The following is a 15,062-nucleotide window of genomic DNA, read 5'->3' on the forward strand; positions in this document are numbered from 1 at the left end:
TCCCCGCCCCTCTCCCCGTCACCCGCCTCAGCCCGGCCCCGGCCCCGCGGCCCCGCTGCCCCCGGAGCGCCGCCCCCCCCGTCCCCTGGGAGCCTCCGCGGCCCTGGCCAAGATGTCTGCCTTCGGAGCCACCCGGGTGAGCGGCGGGGTTGGGGGGACGCGGGGCAGGGCCGGGGGCTGCGGAGGCCTCGGAGGTCTGAAGGGCTCGGGGCTGCTCGGGAGCCCCGGAGGACGGAGCCGTGCGGGGCTGAAGTCCGCGCCCTGCTCTGTTTTGTTGTGTTTTTTTTTGTTTGTTTGTTTGTTTGTTTGTTTTTTTGCCGTCTCGGCCATGAATTGGCAGCGTTTATCTCAGGAGCGCTGCTCGTGTCTCTCTGCTGTTGTGCTGCACACGCAGGGCCGTTAGAAAACAAACAAACAAAAAAAAAAATTAAAAAAACGGGTTTTGCTTCCTGCTTCTAAGCGTCAGGGCTTACGGTTCAGAGTGTTTCATACAGTGCCTTTTCTAGCTGTGCTGCCTACACAGTTGTTTTGTTTGTTTGTTTGTTTTGCTTATGTTGGTTTGTTTTTGTTTTTATATGTGCAGTACATAAATATTGGTTTTCTGAAGTGCTGCAGTTCTCTAAACTTGAAACACTGCTTACATGGAAAGAAGTTACTGAGCAGTGGAGAAAGGTTGTTTTTCTGAAGGGCTGAGCTTTTATAAACCTGGATTTCTGTATACATCAAAAGCTGCTGACCCACCGGCACCTCCTAATTTCCAGGGTGGAGGTGGTTCAGGGCTCAGGTAGCACCTTGCTAAGCCTTCGCAGGGGCCTTTTCCTGGCTTCCCCACTTCCAGAAGTAGGTAAAAGTTGAAGGGCCCTGGGTCAGTGCTGAGGCATGACCGCTGGGCTGGGCCTGCAGCCAGGGCGGGTGGCGTGCCAGGCCAGCGGGTGTTCAGGGCACCAGGCAGAGAGCTTCCAGCCATAGGAAGGCGACAGACAGTGACCATGCACCATGTACATCGGTGTTCCGAGTTCAGCCTCCGGACACATCACCTTCACAGTCACGGTTTTGGCTGCAGAAAGCTGTAGGAGTTGTGTGAGCATCGCTAGCACCTTGGCACTGAATCCAGCTGTCCCACCGAGTCCAACAGGGAAGCGGATGAAATAGGTGGCAACCCAAATTCTTACAGGTTACAAACTGTGGTCCTTTGTCACTTGATTGCTTGCGCCACAGCCAGGGATGGATCACACCTTGTCCTTTCCATGTGTCTGTCTGTGGTGTTTCTGCAGAACCTTCCGTGCTGATCTGGCATACCCCAACAGACATAGGTTTTCTGGGATGAATTTCACTGTTTCCTTTATGTAGGATGTCACCCTTAGCATTATTTTGAATTCAGTACTTTTTCTAATTGAGACAAAACATTTTGGTGAAAAAGCTGTGTATGACTATCAAGGGCTGCTCCTTTTAAAAAAAAAAAAAAAAAAAAAAAGGTGATTTCTAGTACCTAGCTTTTGCTCAATGTCATCATCATCTTGGCTTCTACTAGATAAAGGAAGGTGTAAAAAATTCTGAATGATTGAGGTTCGTCTAGATGCTTGTTGATTTTGTTTGTTATCCTATATTACAACAGTGGTAGCAGTTGCATAAAACGTAAGTAAAATATCATGCTACTATTCTGCAATGCTATGGCTTGTGAAAACTCCAAATGAGTAATATATTGCCTAATAGAAAATACAATCCCGAACTGTGAATAAACTTAATAGTTAAGTATTCAGTTATGTGATACCTTCCCCTGTCCTATGCCTCGTCTTCCAGCATTTCTTCACCTTTCAACTTTATAGATGTTTTCAGTATGCTTTAAAAATACCTCTTTTCACTCTGTTGATACCCATGTTTGCTTTTTTAACCTTCTCTGCGTAGCATTCTTATTTTTAAGAGCAGTCATCTACCACTACTTTGTTTTTTAACTACTTATAGCCTACCCAGCTATATTCCGCTCCTGTCTCTAGAGTTTCCAATACAAATTCTGACATATTTTTGTACTATTATGATTAATTCAATTTTCTAATGCTACAAAATAAGTGACTGGTCTCATCAAACTTTTTTTTTAACCTAATCACTTGTCACACGATGAAAGAGACTGACATCTGCAATGTCCTTTCAGGTAGTTGCAGAGAGAGATGAGGTCTCCCCTCAGCCTCTTCTCCACGCTAAGCAACCCCAGTTCCCCCAGCCACTCCTCATAAGATGTGTTTTATAGCTTCCTTGCTCTTCTCTGAACATGCCCCTGAACCCTGACGTCCTTCTTGGAGTACACAGCACTCAAGGTGCAGGCTCATCAGTGCCACGTACAAGGGGACAATCACTTCCCCAGTCCTGTTGGCCATGCCAGTTCTGATGCAGGCCGCGATGACACCACTACAACAGTAATCACTAAGTATATATACATTACTGCAACTTGCTAGAAGGGAATCTTGGGCATTATTAGGTCAAAATATTCTGATACCTATTGTTTATTACGTAGATTGTTGTTTTCAGAATCATACTAATCCTGACCATAGGTAAACACTGGATAGGTGGAGTGCTTAGTAGTGGGCAATAACTTCTGGCTTGATTAGTGTACATTTCAAAATATATGTATTATTATGTCTCTGAGCATGTTCACATGTGGATTTATGTTCTTTAAAGAAGACGTGCTATATTATGCTTAGTTATTTTTAAATAATTGATTTTGCAATCTTAGAAATGGGTACACCAGTTCACACAAGCTCAGTGCTGTCTTGGATCCCATGTTGATGTAAGCCATCAGTTTGCATCAGCTTACCACAGGAACAAAGTTGAAGGTAGCCAGGAATTCTTCTAGATCATGTTAGTCACTGTATTGTACCTGATGCGATACTGTTTTCTAAACAGGGAATCTATATTTAAAGTTGTGCTGCCATCAGGTTAGTAGCTTTAGGAGACTTGAGCTATCAATGTCTTATATCTCCTGTTCTGTTTCTCTTCAGCGGATGCTCCAAACCATTGCAGGGCTTGGATGGCGATCACATTCTAGTAAACCTGCTCAAAATGTCCATACAGGCAAACCTGGAGCTGGCTTTAGCTTCGGTAGGTATCACATTCTTTGAAAGGAGTGCAGCAACTAAGGACAAATTGCAGAGTTAGTTTAAAAAAAAAAAAACACACTGTATTGCAGTTCAGTATGAAGAGAAAGTTGAATTTTTTTGGTTACTAGAGAGGCCCAGGAAGTGGTGGTTTAGATTGTCTTGAGAGGAATGACACTACTCTTCTTTTCCCCTACTCTGACAACTGGCAAAATTAAAGCTAATGTAGAATTTGTGACTTCTTTTTTCTTTTTTATAATAGAACTTACTGATGAACAGAAAGAGTTTCAAGCTACTGCTCGTAAATTTGCTCTGGAGGAAATTATTCCTGTTGCTGCACAATATGATAAAACTGGAGAGGTAAATCTATCATACAGTAGGGGAAAAATAGATTTTTATATTACCCTGCATGAAATTTAAAATGTTGGTTGTGATTAATCAGAAGGTGATTTTCCTCATTTATTTCAGTATCCTCTTCCACTCATAAAACGGGCTTGGGAACTTGGTCTTATAAATTCACACATACCAGAAAGCTGCGGTAAGTAAATATTTTTAATCTGTAAAATAAAACTAAGAAAAGGACTTGGAGGTGTTTATATGTGTAATTAGGGATTCTGTATAAAATAAACAGTTGCATATTTGAATAATTAAGTTTAACCTTTTAATTTCCTGTTTTATTCATTATATAGTCTGAGCCTTCCATCTTCAAAGGCTATCATGGAAGTGAAAGGGGTTCCTAAAAAGGATAAAGACAGCAAAAGATACAGAACAGCTTCTGTATGAGAAATAACTAAAATGTCAGTGTCATGAAGAGTGTGAAAAGGGATTGATAGCTCATCATCCCTTTCCATACAACTAGAAGGCATCAGTGAAGTCAGCAGATGGCAGGTTCTGAGTAAAGTAAAGGAGATAGTGTGAATTAAACACATGCTTTTCCTTAAATGTAAAAAGATTTAATGAACAATGCATTGGATGAAGTCCTGCCACTACAAGGAGCCTGCCAAGATGCATCATGAGCCCATTTGTTATAGGCCCCTGCACCAGCACTGATCACTGTGAACATCAGCATGGAACATGCTAGCCCTGCATTATATTCACCCCCCAGACCAGGTCCACGGCCCAAAGGTGGCCCCTGAGCACTTTTACAAGACAAAGCTGTGGCATTTCTCATCACGGTACCAAGAGAAACTTGTGGCAGAGTTGCTCTGTCCCTGGCATTCCTGCTCCCAGCCAGCCTACCCCATTCTCCAGACAGGTCGTTCCTTGGTCACATCTGCTGAACAGTTAAAATCTCTATATCCCCTTCATTTTATGCAGTGTGTAGTTAATTTGTGAAACTCATAGCTGCTGCATGATATTGATGCTAAAATATTTACCTATGTTAAAAAGAGATGAGTGCAAAATCACTGAAGGGAAGTCTGTCAAGGGTTAGCGTTAACAAGGATACCAAGAGTACTTCAGGCTGAGGGAGACACCTAGAGGATGGAGCATGTATTTTGAACAAATGTTGCTGCACTGTTACTGTATTTCGAAGCACTTCCCAAAGTCGGTTTCTGTCAGAAACAGATTACAAGATTGGTTGGCTGACTAACATGAATAACTCGGTATTCATAGGAGCTATGGTAGCTCAGGAGCCTTTGTGGTCACTTCTCTGCTTCCTAAGAACTCTAAAGGACATTCTCAAATGTAAAGTAGTCAAACAGTTGTTGCCATTCTGTGTAACATGCCCCATATCAATCATGCAACCTTGGAGCAGTCAAATGTAGTTTTCCAATCATCTCTTACCATTCTGACAAAACTTTATTTAAAAAGTTGGTGTGGGATGTCTGATCAAACGCAGCGCACAATCAAGTGTATACGGGGCAGTATGTTTTTGATAGTTAATTTATGTAAATTGCTAGTATGTCCCACTTTAAAATCATTTTAGTAAATTAAATATTTCAACTGTAGGCGGTCTTGGCCTTGGCAGTTTTGAAGCATGCCTTATTACGGAAGAGTTAGCTTATGGATGCACAGGGGTTCAAACTGCCATTGAAGCAAATTCCCTAGGGGTAAGTTCTGTCATTTCTTACCTCCTTTAAACTGAAGTCTGTGCGTTTTTAAAAAAGCAGATTAATAGTATAAATATTTTCTTTCAGCAAATGCCAGTAATCATTGCAGGAAATGAGCAGCAACAGAAAAAATACTTGGGAAGAATGACAGAAGAACCAATGATGTGTGTAAGTATAACTTATACACTGTAGAATGTTCCTAACCTACATTCATCGGTATTAGTCATTTTTTGAAAGAAAGCAGTGGTATCTACTTAAAATTTAGCCTATTTTTGCATGTAAATACACTGTGTCATTTATTCAAAGACAAGGAATAGTAAATTTGATGCGAACAGTGAGAAAATAGAAGATATTACCTGGAAAACCATCCTAATCACTTACCAAAAAAAAAAATTATTTCCCTTTCAGGAGGTTGTTTAGCTGGAGTCATTTAGCTTGGAGAAGAGAAGGCTCAGGGGAGACCTTATTGTACTTTACAATTGCCTTAAAGGAAGTTGTAGTGAGGTGGGGATTGGGCACTTCTCCCAAGCACCAAGTGATAAGACAGGGAAGATGACTTCAAGTTGCACCAGGGGACGTTTAGGTTGGACATAGGAGAAATTTCTTTACTGAAAAGATTATGTGACATAAGAATAGGCTGCCCAGGGAAGTAGTTGAGTCACCATCCCAGAAGGTCTTCAAGAAACGTGTAGATATAGAATTTAGCATGGTTTAGCTGTGGACTTCAGTACTAGGTTAAAGGCTGGACCAGATGACCTTAGAGGTCTTTTCCTACCTGAACAATTACAAGCTTCTGTGAATCTAAGAAGAGGTGTGGGAGTTTAAAAGAGGCTTATATAAGCACATATTCATATGACATGAGCAGTACTTGTTACAGAGAAAGAAAGAGTCATGTGCAATGCATTACAACCTGAATAAATAAGCCCCATAAAATGAAGAACACAGTAGGTATAAAATGTTACACTGTACTCTTATTTGCAAATTTTAAAGATCCTCAGCTTTTACATCAGTTTGTGAAGTATGAGGAATTGATGACTTAAGAGTTACAAAATGTTTCTGTTTATCATGTTTATCTGGTGTACGAAAGGCTCAACAGTGTGTGCTTGCAGCCCAAAAGGCCAAATACATCCTGGGCTGCAACAAAAGAGGTGTGAGCAGCAGGTCGAGTGAGATGATTGTCCCCCTCTGCTCTGCCCTTGTCAGACTCCACCTCGAGTACTGCGTACAGGTTTGGGGCCCCCAAAACAGGAAAAATGTGGACCTGTTAGAAAAAGTCCAGAGGAGAGCCACAAAGATGATCAGAGAGCTGGACCACCTCTCCTGTGAGGAGAGGCTGAGAGAGCTGGGGATGTTCAGCCTGGAGAAGAGAAGGCTCCCTCATTGTGGCCTGTATATTGAAATACTGAAAGGGTTCTTCTAAAAAGGCTGGAGAGAGACTCTTTGCTCACTCAGATAATACAGGATGAGGAGTGATGGTTTTAAACTAAAAGAGGGGATATTTAGGTTAGAGGTTAGATAAAATTCTTCACTCAAAGGGTGAAGAAAACCTGATCTAGTGAGTGGCATCCCTGCCTGTGGCAGGAGTGTTGCAATTAGATGGTCCTTAAGGTCCCTTCCAGCCCAAACCATTCTATGATCATTAAAAATTATTTAAAATATGCATTTATTAGGAAAATTAACCCATATTTGCTTTGACAGTTGTTGCTTTTGGTAGTAGGGTTTTTTGCAGGGTAGTAGGTTTTTTGTAGGGTAATAGTTGTTGCTTTTTGTGGTAGGGTTTTTTGTATAATATTTTAGGGTTTACTATGTGGTTTTGGTGCACATAGTCTGCAATAATATGGTTCCTAAAGAAAGAACTTTTTTCCTCAAGATTTTATATTTTATTTTTTTCTAGGCTTACTGCGTAACAGAGCCTGGAGCAGGCTCCGATGTGGCTGGTATAAAAACAAAGGCTGAGAAGAAAGGAGATGAATATGTTATTAATGGACAGAAAATGTGGATCACAAACGGTGGGAAAGCAAACTGGTGTGTTAACAGTTGACTCATCCTACATTTTCTATTATTCTGTTCTATACTGGCTTTTTTTTTCCCCAAAGTTAGATATTAGTGTTTCTTTAAAGTTCTGTTGTAAATCCAAGTCTTCATTATGTTTCACCCCAATACAACTTTGCATCTGTGATTAGTGTATCAGCATAAGGTATAAGACTCTCAGGGCTGTGCAAAGCTTAAAAAGGAAATTAAGTGATGATATGGCAACTATACATTCAAGAATACCTCTTAAACCTTGATGCTACCAAACAAAATAATTTTGCTTTTTCTTCAAGGGAGGACAGCAGGAGTGTGATTTAACTTGCAAAATACTCAGGAAGCCCATATTACCAACTACTTTACTTTGAAGGTGCAGTGATCGAGATCACTTGCTACTGATTCTGTTCAAAACATCTCTCACTTTTAGTGAGGCTAGAAACACTCTTGGATTGTGGTGTTATATTTTATTTTCATAAGGGAAGACATTTTCTAACAGACAAAGAATCCAGATATTGCTGTGGTGGTGTGTCTGTGGAGCATGCTTGACAATATAGACCTCTTTTCATCATGTCTCACATAATACCACACTCATCCCCAACACATAAATTGTCTTAATTGAAGTGAAAAAGCTGTGTGCATTGACTCATAAAGCTGAATTTTCTAATTATTTATTTCCTTGTAAAAGGTAGAACTATCAAAGAGAATGTACCAGCTACATGTATCTTTTGACATTACCGAACACCATGAATGTGATTTACAGCTGTTTAATTTCTAATTGAAATACTTATTTACAACTTAGAAGAATAACATTAAGATCTTTGAAATCAGATGATAACATTTTCTGTGCAACACTGTATCTCCTAAGAATTCATTTTTAAATATGTGATGTGACAGGTTTCTTTTTTACTGTTCGTGAAACTGATAATACCATAAAGACTTAAAGTAAGTGGAGAAGGTGGAGAATCTTTGCATGTTTATATTAAGTAATTTTATTAAATCTTGAATGTTGCAGTAAGAGATGCAGTGACACTTCTCTCCATTGCACACTGTCGGTTTATTTTTGTAAGGGGCAAGAAGAATGGATTGTTAATTTTCTTATAGATTTATTACATGCTAGAGACACTAAATATATAGATATACACACACATTGTTAATTGTGAGGATAAACTGAGTTTCCACTTCTTTGTTTTACACTAGGTACTTCTTGCTTGCTCGTACCGATCCAGATCCAAAAGTTCCTGCAAGCAAAGCTTTTACTGGATTCATTGTGGAGGCAGATAGCCCTGGAATCCAAATTGGAAGAAAGGTAAAGAAAGTATCTCTTACTTGACAAACCAGGGGTTATTATTTGTTTCTAAATCAAATCACAACAAATTGCAATTAAAGAAAACATGTTACGCAACTGAACATTTTCACATTGTCATCTTTTCATTTTCACAACATAAACTATTCATAAGACATAATTTTACTCAGTCAGATAAAGAATTATTCAGAGTGGATTAAAAGAAAATGATTTTGAATAGCTGCAAAAAAATCTTTTGAGAACCATTTTATTGATCAATGCCAGTAGATGAGAAATACGCCGTCAAAGGATAAAAAAGAAGGTGGACAGTTTTAACCATAATTACACAGTGAGCTTTAATTTTAGCTACTGCTCAAGGAAGGCTCACGAGGTTCTGGTGCAAATTAAATAAATAGGGGGAAAAAAGGAAGGAATCTGAAAACTTGAAAACTCCATTTTATTTTTTTGTGTGTGTGTTTCTGTTACAGTTATTTTTTTCTACTGCCTGCATACTAGTTTCTTTACTTTTTCCTTTCCCACCTCAAATGATACAGTTGAACTTGAGAAAGACCACGTGAGTGATTGTAGCTACAGAATCAATTTTATATAGGCGTAAGATAAACTGCCCAGCTTAGACAAATAAAGGGCATGCTGGTCTGTAAATGCAGAACTACTATTTGTCACGTATATGGTAATTCTTAGATGAAATTGAAGTGTCTGGGAGGAGCTGGAGGGGAGAAGCTTACCTTATGCTTTGAGTAAACTAAAGCAAGATAATGTGTTGTACCTTAGAAAAATCCAACTTAGTTGCACCTCCGTAAATTTCTCTTTTCAGGAAATGAATATGGGTCAACGCTGCTCAGATACGAGAGGTATTGTCTTTGAAGATGTGAGAGTCCCGAAAGAAAATGTATTAATAGCTGAGGGAGCTGGCTTTAAAATCGCAATGGGAGCTTTTGATAAGACCAGACCACCTGTAAGTATCAAAAATAATTTATTTATAAAATGTAATAGGAATTTTTTTGTTTTTATTCTGTGCTGTATTTAATTCAGGTAGCAGCTGGTGCTGTTGGGTTAGCAAAAAGAGCACTCGATGAAGCTACTAAATACGCTTTGGAGAGAAAAACCTTCGGGAAAGTGATTGCTGAAGTAAGTTAATTACATATTTATTCATACGTATTCACTTATATAAGCTATGTTTTCACATCAGTACAGTAGATGTACTACTAGTGATTTTTCAGGGTTGTTCCTTGATTTTTAGGGTATGAGTTACTGTATCTCTGCCATTGCTTAGGTTCTCAAATACATAGGTCAGTGACATCTAAGTAAATCTAGCCATGCAGTTACTCCAGGAATTCTTCTAAACTCTCAAGACATACGTAAGTTCTTCAATACTAATAAATAGGGATTTTCAGGCAAGGTATAAGCCTCTCTGAGCTATATGAAACAATACACAGTACTAATAAAAACTTAGAATATGTTACCAATCACACAATTTACCAGTTTTAAAGAAATTTAAATAAACAGCTAGCTAAATAAGATGTCATAAATACTGAAACACAACTTCATAATTCAGTACTTAATCCCTGTGACTAAATGAATTTTAGAATGAAAACCTTAAAAGTCTAATTCAACACAGAATTATGACAGCTTGATCCATATTCTGTAGAACTCATCTTGTACAATTTACTTTGTTGAAGGTATTAGTGTATAAAAAAGATTATATTCTTTTTGGATGTCACAGAATCTTAAGCAGGCAATGTTAATCTAGTGTATTTCATCATTCATAGCACCAAGCAGTGTCATTCATGCTTGCTGAAATGGCAATGAAAGTGGAACTTGCTAGGATGGCTTACCAAAGAGCTGCATGGGAAGTTGATGCTGGCCGCAGAAATACCTACTATGCTTCCATTGCAAAGGCATTTGCTGGTGACATTGCAAACCAAGTAGCTACAGATGCGGTGCAGATTTTTGGAGGAAATGGATTTAATACTGAATATCCTGTAGAAAAACTAATGAGGGATGCTAAAATCTACCAGGTAAGTAAAAGAGAATGTGATCTCTACAATAATGCCTAAATTTTATATAGAAATACCTAATGGCTACTTATTTCAAATCTTGATGTACACATATGAAATAATTTTTTAGAATGACAGTAAGTATCCTTCAATTTAAAAAAAGGGAAACTCAAATTGGGCAAATTCTTGCATACTATGCACTAGATCAACAGCTTAACCTACATGTAACAAATAAATTTAATGGTGTGTTTTTTTCCGTATATGGTAACTCTGAAATTCTTAGGCTCTTCTTCATTTGGAATCTTCTTCATTTTGGAATCAAACACTGTAGAAAACACTACTCAAAATACCAATACTTCCTCTGGTATTCTATAAGTAGGTGTAGTTTATGTATGATGCTGTTCTTGAAAACCTTCGGTGCTGGAAATTCTCTGATTTTCCATATGTATCATAGACTGGTGCCTGCCTATAGTTTAGCTTTTCCTTCAGCCTGATACCTAGTTCAAATAACAGTTGTTGCAAATTATCTCCTTTTACACCTCAGATCCAAAGACAGTATGCAGAACAACTGATTGGTAATGACATTTTAGGAGCTTCTCACGTTTTTCTTATCTTAGTCTAGAAGAGAACACTACAGCGGCTTCTTCACCTTTTTCCTCATCAGTCATGCTGAATGACTTTTTTATTTTTTCCTTTTCTGTTTCCAGTCTCTTCATTGCTTCTGGCTGTACCCCAAACCTTATGTTTGAAACTTTGGTAGCATAACCCAGGCAGAATATTTCAGTTGATATATCACCAACATTGAGTGTCATGGACTATATCGTGGTCTTGCATATGTTGTATTAACAGAATTATGACACAACCTGGAACGATTAGCCTGTTTTTAACAACAAACCAAACCTATACTTACTCATGTTTAGCCTGTAGTCACTCATAATTCCCAGGTTTTTCTGCATTATTATTGCTGAGAAATTATTCCATGTTATGTCATAATTCTTGTCTTGGGATATGTTATGCTGCAGTTCTTTATTCAGCAAGAATGTTTTAATTATGCTCAGCAAAACCAGTAGTCTTTTCACCTCTTTCTGATAGTAATAGCGGCTAGGTAAAACTTATCAGAATAGGTATCAAGAAATGCATGTGAACCATAATCTGAAAGGTTAGTTAGTTATAACAGTTGTCGTTCTTAAGATCCTATGTAGTTAGCATTTCTCTTATAGCTGACTTTAAAATGAAAACTATGATTCTCCCTAGCCAATATTTTGGTTTTCTCTGTTTAAGGAAAGACAGCTACTACTCTGGAATCTAAAGGTCCTTAGTACTAATTGCAGTCCTGCAAGCAAGATGAATGAGTAATATAATTAATTTTACTTTGGGCTTTTTTTCTGTCAGGTTCTATGTTTTTCTAGAGAAAGATGTTGTGAGGGTTGGAAGCTTATTTAAAAGTTAAGATTAATTTTACAGAATTCTAGTTATTTAGATCTTCTATTATACTGATCCATCACAGGTGCATGTCAAGGTAGACTTTTCTAATTGTTCAATCTAATAAGATTTAGTATTATTTTTTGTTGTTTTTCTGCTTCCCTTCATCCGTTAAAAGAATACAAGGAAGGATTTTGTCTTTAGAATAATTTTGCCCATGTCTCTTGATTATGCTTTACTATATTATGGCCCAATTCCACATGGTACATGCTTTTAGCCATGGGTTTCATGTATAAAACTTCATTTTCCACTTGTTCTTTTCTTCCATATATTTGATATTTCTCAGTATTACACAGTTCTACTACTTCCCTTCAGTTGAAGGTGGTGCTAGAAGCTGCTTCCGTTGCTTATAAGCCAAAACCTCTTTTGCATTTATTTAAGCAGACTGAGAGTTTTGATGTCTTTACACTTGAGTTCCATGGCTGTCTTCATCAGCAAGTAATTTAGTACAATAGGAGGAAATTAGCAGATTGCAGGAATAGCTGCTGAATGCCCTCCAGCTACACTATATCCAGTTTGGAGAGGCTAAGTTCACAGCATGCCTGTTTGGTTACTTGGACTGAATGTCCCCATTATGTGTGTAATTGTAAAGGCTTGTAAGTTGTAAACAAATCTGTAAATCGTTATAGGCCTAGACAATTTTGGCTTCATTAGGATTTGGACCATATTTGGTGTATAGAGGGAGTAGAGTTTCCAGTTAAGTTTGCTCTAAAAAGCACCTACTTTCACCAAACTAAATCTGCTCTATAACCTGGATCATTGTAGGGTAAGCAGCAGCAGTCCGATGATTCCCTTTGAGAATGAAAAGTTTCCTCTGAAGCAAAAAACTAATGTGACTGCAGATTATAGTGGTTCTATTTCCAAAAAGCTTTGTAAGTTTCTTGAGAATACTGTCCCTGTTTTATGACTGCAGAAAGTGAATTTACCTGAATTTGAGCAACTCGGCAAACCAAGTTCTGGCAGACCTGGGAACTGAAACACTTGAATCCCTAAGCTGTGTTACTTCCACCCTCAAATCCTGTTGCAGTATATCTGTGGAGCATAGAGTCTTCTTACTGCATTAGAGCTTCATATATACAGTGTTTTGCATCTCTGTCTTTCCTGCCATCAAGCCATGTAAAACAGGGTGATGATGCAGAATGTTTCTAGAAGACGATGCAAGAATGTAAGGTTAAAGAACAGGAAAAAAAGGGATACTGTATTGGAGAGAGTACTAGTTAACAAGAAGAAATGGAAGTAAATGAATCAAAGCAAATGCTTGATGTGACCTTGAAAGGCTAGACAACAAAAATACAACACTCAGCACAAGTCATCTTCTCTTCACCCATTGTTTTAAAACCTAGTTTGTAAAACCTAAACTATGTATTTTCTTCCTCAGATAACACGTTTTCTTGATCTTTTTTGGCTCCCTATGTCTATTTGCCTGAGAAAATTATTGAATTTAGATGAGAGGATATGAGACTGTCTCTCAGTGTCTTGTGTATGATTTATTTTATTTAGCCAAATGTAGTTACTTAATCACATTGGAATTTTTCAGTTCTATTTTTCTTGGATTTAACATTCCAATCCACACTGTAATCTAGTATGCTAAGGAGGTTTAAAAGTGTAGAAAGATCAATTTAAACCTTTTTAAGAATGATCATCTAACATTGTTTCAATTCTTCTTTTCAGATTTATGAGGGAACTGCTCAGATTCAAAGGATGATCATAGCTCGTGAACATGTTAGCAAATTTAAGGCTTAAAGAAATGTGTGTGGCACTATGGTAGTATTCTGTGTTCTCATGGAAGAGGATTTTAGTGTGTTTCTCAATACAATGGAAAATTTGTGGAAAAAAAGTCCTTTTCCTTAAAAATCTTTTTATTGAATACATTATTAAACACTACTTCTTCCCATCCACTCCCTCTGAATTCCAAAGTGATTGATTGTTGTCTTTCCCCACTTAATCATTTTCACTCAAATATTCAGCCTTTGATGGGGGAAGGGAAAAAACCTTCCCTATAAAATTTATAGATTTATTTGATTTTAAAAGTTACCAAAATTCAGATTTTTTTTTTTTTTTGGTCAGTGAAGGCATTCAGCATGTGGAAATTCAGCATGAGGAATTAAATACGGAGAGTTTCTGTATTGTTTATAATGATACAGATTTGTTCCGTCTCTTTTATCATTGGCATTTGGATGGATATCAAATTAATAAATCTCAGGGAAATAGTTACTTACAAATGCTATTCTAATTCCTCAGGAATACCATGTTGCAGCAGATTGTCTCTAGGTCACCTAGAGCTCGCTGAAAATAAATACGATAGCATGTTGGTTTTGTTGGCCTTTAGAAATTTGTATTAAAAAAAAAAAAAAAGAATATTAATTTCTGGACCATTCGAAAGCATGTATTATCATAAATTAGAACACACTGCACTATTATTTTTCTCAAACAGAGACAGGATTACTATTTGTAGTTTGTCTATATTTTATGTGTGTCCCTGAAGCAATATGAACAAAACCTACTTCTTGTTTTCAAAAGACACAGCATAATAGGGCTTATTTTCAATTTCTTAACCACGTTATTCACTTGAATCCAGCACTGAAAAAAATGTCATTGAAAGCCTTTATCTCTGTTCTTCAAAGAAACCTGTTGTGTTCATGAAGAAAATACTTGTGCCTTCTCCTGTGCAAGACATCTGCGTTACAGCTGGGTGTTATGGACAGCTTTTGGTAAAAGTAATTATGTGGTTTTGTTATAGCATAAATAAGAATGATTGTTCAATTTTTAACTTTTTAATTTTAACCAATGCCACATAAAATAACCTCTAATAAACATTGCCATATTTTCATTTATAATATATCTATTCTAAATTTGAATATTACTCCAAAAATCCAAGTACAAAAAGGGCAAGAAACGAGAACCTCACAACACAATGTTTTTTCACTGTAAAGTTAGATGATCAAAATGTTATTTCTGACAGCCGTTGCTGCATTCGAATAAAACCTCATTTTAAACAGAGAGGCGTGGTGGTTTTATTCATTTTGTTTGCCACATCATTTAAATTGTATTTTGCATAAGTTGTCCAGCGTCTGAAACAGGCAAATAGCTTCACCTCAGTTCCTCCTGTGCT

At 37.7% G+C, this 15,062-nt stretch overlaps 1 protein-coding gene across 1 annotated transcript; it reads left to right on the plus strand.

The window, feature by feature from the left end:
* The first annotated feature begins 17 nt into the window (after positions 1 to 17).
* Positions 18 to 14,950, plus strand: LOC309891461 (medium-chain specific acyl-CoA dehydrogenase, mitochondrial). Its single transcript, XM_082785829.1, has 12 exons — positions 18 to 136; positions 2,994 to 3,093; positions 3,352 to 3,449; positions 3,558 to 3,627; positions 5,040 to 5,140; positions 5,228 to 5,308; positions 7,035 to 7,165; positions 8,366 to 8,474; positions 9,286 to 9,426; positions 9,504 to 9,599; positions 10,241 to 10,489; positions 13,622 to 14,950. The coding sequence occupies exons 1-12, from the start codon at positions 113 to 115 to the stop codon at positions 13,691 to 13,693; spliced, it is 1,272 nt and encodes a 423-aa protein (XP_082641955.1). The 5' UTR covers positions 18 to 112; the 3' UTR covers positions 13,694 to 14,950.
* Positions 14,951 to 15,062: the final 112 nt, after the last annotated feature.

This window comes from Aythya marila, assembly GCF_965140915.1.
Source record: "Aythya marila genome assembly, contig: HAP1_HAP1_SCAFFOLD_235, whole genome shotgun sequence".
In the NCBI taxonomy this organism is placed as follows: Eukaryota; Metazoa; Chordata; class Aves; order Anseriformes; family Anatidae; genus Aythya; species Aythya marila.